Here is a 12,952-nt window from a genome sequence, read left to right on the forward strand (position 1 = left end):
ATGCATTCCAGGTGACTAGCTCATGAAGTTGGTTGAGAGAATGCCAGGTGTGCAAAGCTGTCATCAAGGCAAAGGGTGGCTACTTTGAAGATTCTAAAATCTAAAATATATTTTTATTTGTTTAACACTTTTCTGGTTGCTGCATCACATTAGGCCGTGATTGGGAGTCCATTAGGGTGGTGCACAATTGGCCCAGCGTCGTCCAGGGTAAGCTGTCATTTTAAATAAGACTTTGTCCTTAACTGACTTGCCTATTTAAATAAAGGTCAAATAAATGTGTTATTTTATAGTTTTAATGTCTTCACCATTATTCTACATTGTAGAAAATAGTAAAACTATAGAAGAACCCTTGAATGAGTAGGTGTGTCCAAACTTTTAACTGGTACTGTACATTTTGTAGCAATGCTGGAATTCACATTTATAAATTCAAAGTCTATTCATGCTTATTAACAATAGTCATTAGACCTACTGTAAAAAGTCTCCCCACTAACTTGATGTGAAATGTAAAACATGCAAAGTGTTGATCTAAATGATAATATCTATTTGTCGAAGCGACCATAATGGAGATAAGCTCTGTTGCTAGATCTGGTGCAAAAAGCTCTTTATTATGCTGTGCATGGTTCCTGCTAAATAGACAAATAAAAAGTCGCTTTCAGATTTTTCATCCTCTTTCACAGCAAACTCTTTGTGTCTGGAATGTTAGCTGATACATCTCTGATATATTTCCGAAAGAGGACCTTAATATTTACTCATTTTATAGTAATACAGAATATATGATCTGCTGAATATGATGCCTCTTATTTATATTATGCTATGCTACTCCACCTTTATCAGGCGATTTAAGATTGACGTTTCGGGAGCGAATCAGCACCATGGACAGTACCTGCATCAATACGACGTCATGGACAACGCCCTGCAATACACAAACGCATCATTCTTGTAGTACAGTGTCACAAAACTGCCTTTTCATTTAAAATCAAATTATTTGCCAGCTCACTCCTTAGTTAAATGCAGACTTCTACTAGCCTACAACATCCATCACTGATTTTCACAATTTTACCGCTCTCTTACGCCCGCATGGTCCAAATGATTACGCACGTTTTCAGCGTAAACGCTACTGTACTAATTACTCATCTTTTGTTCCCCATTCATAAGCTGCTACAATATCATAACAGTACGCTTTCACTGTCTACTCCCCTTTAACTGGTGACGGCCCCTTTAAGGGTTATGTAGAGAGAAGGGCTGATGTAGGACGACTCCTCTGTTTGCGCTGCCATCCTCATCATGGCCTCCAAACAACCGCCGCTGCAACCGAGAATGAGCACGAGCAGACGAGCTGTTGGCCCTTTCCTTCCCCGCGCGGAGACCAACAACGTTAAGCCGAAACAGAGGCACCGGTAGAGGGGTGCGCGCCGGGGGATCAAGCCTCCGAGCTCATGCCACCCCGTTCTCCTCGATGTCTTCGTCAAAAGCCACTTACACCCATTTGACAAAGAGGGATGCAAACCCGGGCGGCGGCAGAAACATGAACACGAATAGGGATTATTCTATCAATCTATCCGTGCAGCAAGTGCTGAGCCTCTGGGTGCAAGGCACGACGCTGCAACATTTCACAGGTAGGCTATGTACTGTATGTCACATTATTACTGTACAGTGTAAACACATGTCGTGCACTTGGCAGCGTTTCAACCGTTGTGTGTGGGATCTGGCTCGGTTCATCCAATTACCGGTGTTGTAGGCTACACACAGGGCTGGCCGTTTTCTATTAATTTACTGTACTGTTGGATAGAATGGGGTGACATGGGCAGCTGTGCGCGTCCATTTTTAAAGGGAGAGTATACACGGTATGAAATATCAACCGGGCACCGTTAACTGCCCCGAAGTGTGTCGGTCTCCATACTGTAGCCTACCGGTACCTTACTTTTTATTAAGAGGCATATTAAGAGGCATGTCACTTGAATAACAACGGCCAATGTGTTACGGCAATTAAATTATAAACACAAATATAATTTAACTCAGTCATCGAATGAAAAACACATATATTCTACCGGTTAATGCATCATTGTGCTGCATGAATGCACTTGGCACTGTGAAATGTAGTGTTGTCATCTCTGTTGCAGCCACACAGCCCTCTTCCTTTGTCTTGCGGTCGAGTAATCACAGGTAATTAGTGTCATCCTCACCAACTCCCGGATAGGCTGTCTGGGGTGTTCTAGGGAGATATGGCACATCCATCGACGTGTATGTGGTATGTGTGTATAAAAGGAGGCCTAGACGCTGTATTGTAGACTACTGTGACTATTCTGCACAGCAGTGGGTAACTTCTAAATTACCATAAGTATTTGTTGAAATGTAAACAGTCATGAGTGACAGTGTCACAAAAGATGATTAAACACCCGACTAACCAGTCATTACAATTAGGACTCTCTCTCTTTGTATTTTTGTCTGTCTGTCTGTCTGTCCATCCGTCTGTCTCTCTCTCTATCCTGTCCCCCCTCTCTTATTTATTAACATAATGAGATGTGATATCAGCATGCTAGTATATTGGTCATTGTACTTGTGGTATTCATTTTGAATGAGTGAAAATGCTAAAGTGCTAAGAGAATACAATAACCTAAGAATACAATAACCTAAGAATACAATAACCTAAGAAAAACAATAACCTAAGAATACAATAACCTAAGAATACAATAACCTAAGAATACAATAACCTAAGAATACAATAAGCTAAGAAAAACAATAAGCTAAGAATACAATAACCCAAGAATACAATAACCTAAGAATACAATAACCAAAGAATACAATAACCTAAGAATACAATAACCTAAGAATACAATAACCTAAGAATACAATAACCTAGGAATGAATTGGGCGGTGGAACAATTGACATTACAATGTCATAATAGCAAGATATTTCAAGACCTCTCTTGACTGGAATTCCTTTTTGCCTTGCAAAGAGAAGGATGGACACACTGTATACGGGCATCATAGCTGGCATGTAGATGTTATGAGAGCAAGCCCAAGCGGACATCCTGGGCTGAGAAACATGAAGAAAAACAAGACATGGAAGGCGTCCCAAATGGCACCCTATTTGGGACACAACCATGATTAATCATGCTGACTCAGCAGGGAAGTGACTCACAAGCACAAGTATTGCAGAAGTAAAGTTGTTGTGGTGGTGAGACAAGAGTAAACCAATGAGTGCCATCCAGTATCTGGCAGCAGGACTGCCATACGATCCTCAAAACCAGTCATGAAAAACAAGCTACAATTAAGTTAGATGCCCTCAGCAAGTTCAATGTAGACTCACACAGTGGCCATAAACTCTACAAGTTATGATAAACAACTCCTTTATACTTTTACAGTGTCACTCACAGACTCCTCTGGCAGAGTACTTTAACAAATGGTGTTTCCTGTGAACATCCATACCAGCAGTTTCACTTCTTATTTCCTTCTCTATTCTCAGTCAAGAACAAAAACATGCCTGTTTTTCAGTTTAAAATCGACAGGATGATGTAATAAGATTCCATGCACCCAGCAAAGAGATTTGCCATTGTCTTTGTACAATGTGATTATTGATGTGCTCAGATGGATTACTGCTGATTAGTGGTGGCACCATCAGTCTTTTCATGCTTTCTTTTCTCTTAAATTGTTCACACTTCTGTCACGTGCTATTGCCATGTTATTCCATCCTATTAGCATCTCATTACATGTTATTACAGTACTCAATGACAACTTTCAGGTGTTTTTCACAGTACTGTATCGTTGCTGTTCTCTGTCATAGGGGACAATCTCTCAAAGCCTGACTAGGCTGTAGCAGTGACTATGACATTACTATCCAGAAGTATGGGCCCTGGTCGAAAGAAGGACCCTGGTCCAAAGTAGTTCACTAAATATGGTGCCATTTGGGATACAACCAATGCCTTGCAGTGCCTTTGTAGGCTCTATGGGTCAAACGTTTGCCGCTTATCAGTGGAATGGGAACATAATGCTTTTCTCTTTCATGTTTTGTGTTAGCATGTGAGGCCAGCTGGCCCCCACTGTGTGTTGTGAAAGCTGCTGACGGAGGCCCCCAGGTTCGTGTTAGGGGATTAGCAGCATGACAAACATTAATAATACTACAGTCTTCTGACTGAGGGGTAGAGTTGAGGTTTGGGTTGCATGCCTGAAGATGACACAGCACCTGTACTACAATCCAGAGTACAGGCGACCTCAACTCCATCCCCCCAACCCCTCACACACATAAAATATGCACGCACGCATGTACGCACACACACACACACACACACACACACACACACACACACACACACACACACACACACACACACACACACACACACACACAGTATAAGCGGTGCCATGCAGAGAATGGTGCCGCTGAGCTATCTATGTTCCAGTGGTGTGACAGAGCAGAGGTGTGTGGTGTGCCCCTATGCACCACAAATCCAGCCAGGCTTAGTGTTGGGCGGCAGCTGCTCAGCTAGCGCCATCCCGGGGCCTGTGTGGAATCCTAATGGAGTTGGCTGGCGGTGGCATGCCTCTCTGGCCCAAGTCTGGCCCTGCTTGCTCCTCTCTATCCATCTATCTCACTCTCCTTATGTCTCTCTCTTTCCAAAACTCAATATTTCACTCTCTTTCTCTCTCTCTCTACCTCTGTATCTCTCTACAACACCTTCCTTTTCTTTACAGTATCTCGTTCCACACCTTTCTTCCTTGACTGGCGTGCCTCTCCAGTCTGGCCCCAATTCCTCCCTCTCTCGCTCTCTCACACAGACACTCTTTCCCTGTACCATCCATCCTCCTCTCTCTGCCACTCTCTGTCTCGCTCTCGATACATCCCTCTCCCTCTCTTTACAGTACCTCGTCCCGACCCTGTCTTCCCCTGGCATCTCACGCCGCTGCCAGATGGGAGGTGACCACAGATAGGGGCCTGTATTGTAACTCATCACGGCCACTGTGCTGACTGAGCTGGCTGTGTGTTCTGTTTAGACCATGCAGGCTAGGCAGCACAAAAGGCCTTGTGTCACCCCCCTATAATGTCTCTCTCTCTATGCCGAGCGTGACAGCTGTCGGCCTGATCGATACAGGAGGAGGTAGGAGGTAGGCACTCAGTGGATTGTGGAACAAGGTCAAATGGATATGTTAAAGAGTTTCTACTGATTCATACATTACTTTGCAGAGGGGTTTAAATTCCCATCCCGACAGTAGCCTAGCAGATGTTGACATATTAGACGGCACATTCAGAACATTCAAATCATTGGCACATGTATTGCCAGAATGTTGCCACATGTCCAAAATCCAATCAAAGCATTCTGAGCTTCCATTCACTCTCTCCCCTACCCCCAAACATCCAGTCGAGTCTCATATCCAACCCACTTTGCCTCAGTGGCAGTGGAGCCAATCTGGCCCCTCGCAAAGCTTGTCTCTTGGAGCCTGTAGCCCAGGAAACAAGGAATAGAGAGAGGGAGAGAATGTGAATCGGGCTCTCTGCAGGACCCTCTCTGGGACTTCATAAGACTGTGTCCCATCCTCCCCAACACATAACGGTCTCTATATTTGTGGAGGATCTCTTTGTGAAATGGGATAATTAGACTGTATGTACCGTATGTGAGCCAGTTTAATATCGTGTGACTAGTTCTGGGTGTCCAAGAGATGTGTCAGTTTGGGGTTTTCATTGGGGTAATGTTGATTCGTACAGTAGTTCCCCTGACAGGAGCAACAGAGCAGGTACATGCTCAGTATCCAAACATTTTTCAAAATTTGAAATAACATTGAATTGAAATGCTTATTTAAGTGCTTTTAAATCATTCACTGAATGGATTTAATACCCTTCATAAATCATCAAAATGGGTACCTGGATTTGAGATGTTAATGCTTATTTAAGTGCTTTTAAATCCTTAACTGAATGAATTTAATACCCTTCATAAACCTTCCAAATGGGTACCTGGATTTGTGATGTTACCACTTTAATCTCTAACAGCAGACTATGTCTGTGTAGGGTGTCATTTGGAATGCAGCCTGTTTTGTTGCATAGTGTTTATTAAGATGCTCGGCTGCCTTCTTGATGGGCCCAGATTGAAAATCGCATATGTGCTGCTGCTTTCTGCCTCCCTCTCTCTCTCTCTGTCTCTGTCTCTCTCTCTGTCTCTCTGTGTCTCTCTCTCTCTCTCTCTCTCTGTCTCTGTCTCTGTCTCTGTCTCTCTCTGTCTCTGTCTCTCTGTCTCTGTCTCTGTATCTCTCTGTCTCTCTCTCTCTCTGTCTCTGTCTCTCTCTGTCTCTCTCTGTCTCTCTCTGTCTCTCTCTCTGTCTCTGTCTCTCTCTGTCTCTCTCTGTGTCTCTCTGTCTCTGTCTCTCTCTCTCTCTGTCTCTGTCTCTCTCTGTGTCTGTCTCTGTATCTGTATCTCTCTGTCTCTCTCTCTCTCTCTGTCTCTGTCTCTCTCTGTCTCTATCTCTGCCTCTCTCTCTCTGTCTCTCTCTGTGTCTCTCTGTCTCTGTCTCTGTCTCTCTCTCTGTCTCTGTCTCTCTCTGTGTCTGTCTCTGTCTCTCTCTGTGTCTGTCTCTCTCTGTCTCTCTCTGTCTCTGTCTATCTCTCTCTCTGTCTGTCTCTCTGTCTCTGTCTCTCTGTGTCTGTCTCTCTGTCTCTCTGTCTCTCTCTCTCTCTCTCTTTCTCTCTCTCTCTCTCTCTCTCTCTCTCTCTCTCTCTCTCTCTCTCTCTCTCTCTCTCTCTGTCTCTCTCTCTCTCTCTCTCTCTCTGTCTCTCTCTGTCTCTCTCTGTCTCTGTCTCTCTCTCTCTGGCTCTGTCTCAATTCAATTCAATTCAAGGGCTTTATTGGCATGGGAAACGTGTTAACATTGATAATATATAATATATAATATATAAAGTGAAATAAACAATACAAATTTACAGTAAACATTACACATACAGAAGTTTCAAAACAATAAAGACATTACAAATGTCATATTATATATATACAGAGTTGTCTCTGTCTCTCTCTCTCTCTCTCTACGTTGTACACGGAGGATATTTTTGCAGAATTCTGCGTGCAGAGTCTCAATTTGGTGTTTGTCCCATTTTGTGAAGTCTTGGTTGGTGAGCGGACCCCAGACCTCACAACCATAAAGGGCAATGGGCTCTATGACTGATTCTCTCTCTCTATCTCTGTCTGTCTGTCTGTCTGTCTGTCTGTCTGTCTGTCTGTCTGTCTGTCTGTCTGTCTGTCTGTCTGTCTGTCTGTCTGTCTGTCTGTCTGTCTGTCTGTCTGTCTGTCTGTCTGTCTGTCTGTCTGTCTGTCTGTCTGTCTGTCTCTCTGTCTGTCTGTCTGTCTCTCTCTCTCTCTCAGATATCATCCTGTACCTGTGTTTTCAAACAAAACACTTTTCTGTGGGTGTTTGTTTAGAGATACGTCTAAAACCACATGCTTGGTTCTGTCTTCAGAGCAATGGCCATGTTCTCCGACACCTCGCAGGGGTTGTTTCTTCAAATGTGTCTATTCTAACCATATGTTTTCCATTCAGAGACCTGTGTGTACAGTACAATCCACTTTAAAATGTCATACTTGATTTGCCCTAACAAAAAAATGTAAATGAACCTAATGAGTCCCACGGTAACTCTGGTTATACCATTGGATTTGTCTATTTCTTCTGCATCCGTAGATACCAACCATGAATCTGTGTGATTAACGGGGGCTGAGCTAGAGCAGTGAGCGGTGAGACAAGGGCGGCTCCCTAAGGGGGCCGGGGCTTTTATACAAAAACATCTGTTGAGTCCGAATGTTTTGAGCTACAAATGAATACAAAGATATCTATGAAGAGCTGAGAAACTCAGAAACATGCTAATTTTACTCTAGGAAGTGTACAAGCCACACAAGAGTCATTAGAAGATCAGGGGTTCTTCTACATTCATCTAAAATCATTTTTATCAAGTTTTTGCTTTGGCGGACATTGTTTCTTTTTATTGACCTTTATCAATACAACGCATGAATGCAACTGTTTATGTCAAATAGTTTTCTATTCTACTTGTAGCCCAGGTTGTCCTGAAAATAAAATGGTAGAACACTTCATTGTGAGGCCAAATATAAGGGCTGGACATGCAGATAAATGAAAGAAAAGCAGATTTTTGCTGTTGGCTTGGGATTGACAGGGTTAATTACAATCTACATAATAATTCCCATTTCCTGTTGCTGCTGGATTATTTTCCTGCTGTAACAAACTGGCTCAAATTAAGATCCTACACTTGTATGTCAACATTTCTGAGGTTGTTGGTATGCCTACAGAGTTGTCTAACTAACCACTCTATTCGATGCGTGTTGTTTCCCTGTGTATAACCACTCTATTCGATGTGTGTTGTTTCCCTGTGTATAACCACTCTATTCGATGCGTGTTGTTTCCCTGTGTGTAACCACTCTATTCGATGCGTGTTGTTTCCCTGTGTGTAACCACTCTATTCGATGCGTGTTGTTTCCCTGTGTGTAACCACTCTATGCGATGCGTGTTGTTTCCCTGTGTATAACCACTCTATTCGATGCGTGTTGTTTCCTGTGTATAACCACTCTATTCGATGCGTGTTGTTTCCTGTGTGTAACCACTCTATTCGATGCGTGTTGTTTCCCTGTGTATAACCACTCTATTCGATGCGTGTTGTTTCCCTGTGTATAACCACTCTATGCGATGCGTGTTGTTTCCCTGTGTATAACCACTCTATTCGATGCGTGTTGTTTCCCTGTGTGTAACCACTCTATTCGATGCGTGTTGTTTCCCTGTGTATAACCACTCTATTCGATGCGTGTTGTTTCCCTGTGTATAACCACTCTATTCGATGCGTGTTGTTTCCCTGTGTATAACCACTCTATTCGATGCGTGTTGTTTCCCTGTGTGTAACCACTCTATTCGATGCGTGTTGTTTCCCTGTGTATAACCACTCTATGTGATGCGTGTTGTTTCCCTGTGTGTAACCACTCTATTCGATGCGTGTTGTTTCCCTGTGTATAACCACTCTATTCGATGCGTGTTGTTTCCCTGTGTATAACCACTCTATTCGATGCGTGTTGTTTCCCTGTGTATAACCACTCTATGCGATGCGTGTTGTTTCCCTGTGTATAACCACTCTATGCGATGCGTGTTGTTTCCCTGTGTATAACCACTCTATGCGATGCGTGTTGTTTCCCTGTGTGTAACCACTCTATTCGATGCGTGTTGTTTCCCTGTGTATAACCACTCTATTCGATGCGTGTTTTTTCCTGTGTATAACCATCTATTCGTGTGTTGTTTCCTGTGTATAACCACTCTATTCGATGCGTGTTGTTTCCCTGTGTGTAACCACTCTATTCGATGCGTGTTGTTTCCCTGTGTATAACCACTCTATTCGATGCGTGTTGTTTCCCTGTGTATAACCACTCTATGCGATGCGTGTTGTTTCCCTGTGTATAACCACTCTATGATGCGTGTTGTTTCCTGTGTGTAACCACTCTATTCGATGCGTGTTGTTTCCCTGTGTATAACCACTCTATTCGATGCGTGTTGTTTCCCTGTGTATAACCACTCTATTCGATGCGTGTTGTTTCCCTGTGTATAACCACTCTATTCGATGCGTGTTGTTTCCCTGTGTATAACCACTCTATGCGATGCGTGTTGTTTCCCTGTGTATAACCACTCTATTCGATGCGTGTTGTTTCCCTGTGTATAACCACTCTATTCGATGCGTGTTGTTTCCCTGTGTATAACCACTCTATTCGATGCGTGTTGTTTCCCTGTGTATAACCACTCTATGCGATGCGTGTTGTTTCCCTGTGTATAACCACTCTATTCGATGCGTGTTGTTTCCCTGTGTATAACCACTCTATGCGATGCGTGTTGTTATAACCCTATTCGATGCGTGTTGTTTCCCTGTGTATAACCACTCTATTCGATGCGTGTTGTTTCCCTGTGTATAACCACTCTATGCGATGCGTGTTGTTTCCCTGTGTATAACCACTCTATGCGATGCGTGTTGTTTCCCTGTGTATAACCACTCTATTCGATGTGTGTTGTTTCCCTGTGTATAACCACTCGACTGCATGTGTTCTCTCCTACCCTCTTCTCAGAGATGTGGTACTGGGTGTTCCTGTGGGGTCTTTTCTCCTCGCTCTTCGTCCACGGGGCAATGGGCCTGCTCATGTTAGTCATGCTGCAGCGCCACAAGAGGGGTCGCCTCATCACCCTGGTCCTGGTCAGCGTGGGCTTCCTGGCCTCCTTGGCCGGTGGGGTCATCACCAGTAAGTCACCGCCCACTTTTGTGTGTGTGTGTGTGTGTGTTTGTCTCTCTGTCTGTGTGTATTGTCCTGTCTGTCTGTCTGTCTGTCCGTCTGTCTGTCTGACTCTCTCTATCCCATTGTCCTCTGTACACATGCGCAACATTTTTACCCCAAATATCATGCTCCCTACTCTGATGTATCATCTTCCAGTCCAGTAGCTAAGTATATCAGAGAGTGGTACATAGTACTGTATCTTTCTGTGGAAATAGACCGGTCTTTTTACGTGTCCCAAATGGCACCTTCTACCCCACATAGTGCACCAATAGGGCTCTGGTCAAAGCAGTGCACTGTATAGGTAATAGGGTGCCATTTGGGACGCAGTCTGTGAGTCTGTGAGCATGACGTAGGGTATGACAGGGCAGGAGCTCCTGAGGACAGGGCTGGGTGAATCACACTCCATCACAGAGAGGCAAGCCAAGCCAAAAATAGACAGACCACTTTATTATTAATGTGGAAGCTCGCTGAGAGAGAGCAGACTATTGCCTGTGCATTGCCCCGTGTGTACGCTGAAACAGCTAAGAGCTAGCACCGTCTAGCAGCAGCCAGCCAGTAACACTCTGTCAAGACGGAGGGAAGGTGAGGTTATTCACTGGTCGACTGGCAAAAGTCAGACGTCAACAACTTTGAGCCAGTTTATAGGTTATCGCTCCCTTGTCTTTTCTTTACCATGTTGACTTACATTAAGATTTGTATCTTGGCTTTGAGATAATATTTTTTTTAAAGTTTCACTCAGACAGTTGTACTTTTGAGACCTTCTTCAAGAGACCTTCAATACAGGCGGTTGGCGTATTGTGAGAGAAGCATGTGACTAAACTGTCGGGAGAGAGAGAGTGATGCATCCCAAATGGCACCCTAATCCCTACAGTACATAGTGCACTAGTGCTCTATGAAGGGAATCGGGTGCCATTTGGGATGCATCCAGAGTGGCAAGTAAACAGTATGGGGTCAGGCACTCAATCACACGTATTAATGCGACCAGCTTTAAAAGGGACATCTTTTAACGGTATTACATCTGCCCATGCAGGAGGTTCTACGGAGACAACTTTAGATTCCAGTAGGGAACTATGACGATACGAGGGAAGGATGAGGAGAGATCATACACTGAATGCACAAGACATTAGGAACACCTTCCTAATAATGAGTTGAACCCCCTTTTGCCCTCAGAACAGCCTCAATTCCTTGGGGCATGGACTCTAAAAGGTGTTGAAAGCGTTCCACAGGAATGCTGGCCCATGTTGGCTGGATGTCCTTTGGGTGGTTGATCATGCTTGATACACACGGGAAATTGTTGAGCGTAAAAAAAACAGCAGCCTTGCTGTTCTTGACACACTCAAACCGGAGCGCCTGGCACCTACTGTCATACCCCGTTTAAAGGCACTCAAATCTTTTGTCTTGCCAATTCACCCTCTGAATGGCACACATACACAATCCATGTCTCAAATATCTCAAGGCTTAAAAATCCTTCTTTAACCTGTCTCCTCCCCTTCATCTACACTGATTGAAGTGGATTTAACAAGTGACATCAATAAGGGATCATAGCTTTCACCTGGATTCACCTGGTCAGTCTATTTCATGGAAAGAGCTTTTTTGAGTGTATTCTTATTGGTACTAAAATGCTATTGAACAGTCTGTACCAGAGTTGACAAGCCTTGACTGGCTGCCGGTATGTGTCTGTAGGCCCATTGTATGCCATATTTATAGTCATATCAATGTCATATAATCTATATGTGTGTGTCTCTTTCCAGGTGCGGCCGTGGCAGGGGTGTATCGTGTGGCAGGGAAGGACATGGCCCCTCTCCAGGCCCTGGTGTTTGGAGTGGGCCAGACCACACTCTCTGTAGTCATCTCCTTCTCACGTATACTGGCCACTCTCTGAAGAGATGACTCTGCTACACGGACAGACTCACTGACGAACAGACACACAAAAGAGGAGAGAGGAAAGGGGAAGGGAGGGACAGGTCCGATAGACCGGAGTTCACATCCCACCAGTTACACAAGCAGAGACGGCAATGGGTGGCAGTTAACTGCATGTAGTATTTGAAGGAAAACAAACAGAGTCAAATAGAAGAAGAGAAGAAGATGGTGTCCCAGTCCTAGACGTCTAGACATTTGAGGATGGATGAATGTGGAAGAGTGCCCCCTAGTGTCTCTGTTCAGCCACTGCTACGTTTGCTAGAGCTCCCTTTGCTTACAAGGGACCTCTCAATGCAGACCTCACTTCTGTGTGTCAAAGACACACACTTCCTTGGGCTCTCCACCAGTTGGCGATGTCCACAGACTCTGTCAAGTGTCAAGCCAGTGAAACCACATCCTGAACTGAAAGCTAATTTGAGGTTCTATGTGCCGATGTCCTCTGGGACTTCAGTGTTGTAAAGGGGAATGCTTTCATGGCCATCTCTACAGACGGTTGAAGGCTTTCTGTTCTATTTGTGTGGGGGGAATCCTATTTTTTTTTTTTTTTACAGTAAAGACAAACCACAGCAACCTGTAATTAATTGAACAATTCAAGTCTACGGTCCTTGAAGTGCCACGGTACTTTGATGAGATGGCCAGAACAAAATTGGACCTGCGAAAACCCACCATCATTCTGACATGCCTGAGAGGTTGTAAACGCAACGATGATGGTCAACCAAACTACCATTCAGTGTTAAAAAAATCTA

The 12,952-nt window shown here is 44.1% G+C and overlaps 1 protein-coding gene across 1 annotated transcript; it reads left to right on the forward strand.

Annotated features, from left to right (window-relative positions):
• The first annotated feature begins 1,183 nt into the window (after positions 1-1,183).
• Positions 1,184-12,725, forward strand: LOC115131382 (transmembrane protein 170B-like). The gene is made up of 3 exons (XM_029663070.2): positions 1,184-1,616; positions 10,083-10,253; positions 12,038-12,725. The coding sequence occupies exons 1-3, from the start codon at positions 1,457-1,459 to the stop codon at positions 12,166-12,168; spliced, it is 462 nt and encodes a 153-aa protein (XP_029518930.1). The 5' UTR covers positions 1,184-1,456; the 3' UTR covers positions 12,169-12,725.
• The last annotated feature ends 227 nt before the right edge of the window (positions 12,726-12,952 follow it).

Source organism: Oncorhynchus nerka, linkage group LG7 (genome assembly GCF_034236695.1).
Source record: "Oncorhynchus nerka isolate Pitt River linkage group LG7, Oner_Uvic_2.0, whole genome shotgun sequence".
Taxonomy (NCBI): Eukaryota; Metazoa; Chordata; class Actinopteri; order Salmoniformes; family Salmonidae; genus Oncorhynchus; species Oncorhynchus nerka.

What these genes read in the sequence shown, in the direction of transcription:
- LOC115131382 (XM_029663070.2), top strand. Translation starts at nt 1,457, where the DNA reads ATGTCTTCGTCAAAAGCCACTTACACCCATTTGACAAAGAGGGATGCA. An exon ending in GACGCTGCAACATTTCACAG is followed by an intron (nt 1,617 to 10,082) that starts GTAGGCTATGTA and finishes CCCTCTTCTCAG; the next exon opens with AGATGTGGTACTGGGTGTTC. An exon ending in GGCCGGTGGGGTCATCACCA is followed by an intron (nt 10,254 to 12,037) that starts GTAAGTCACCGC and finishes GTCTCTTTCCAG; the next exon opens with GTGCGGCCGTGGCAGGGGTG.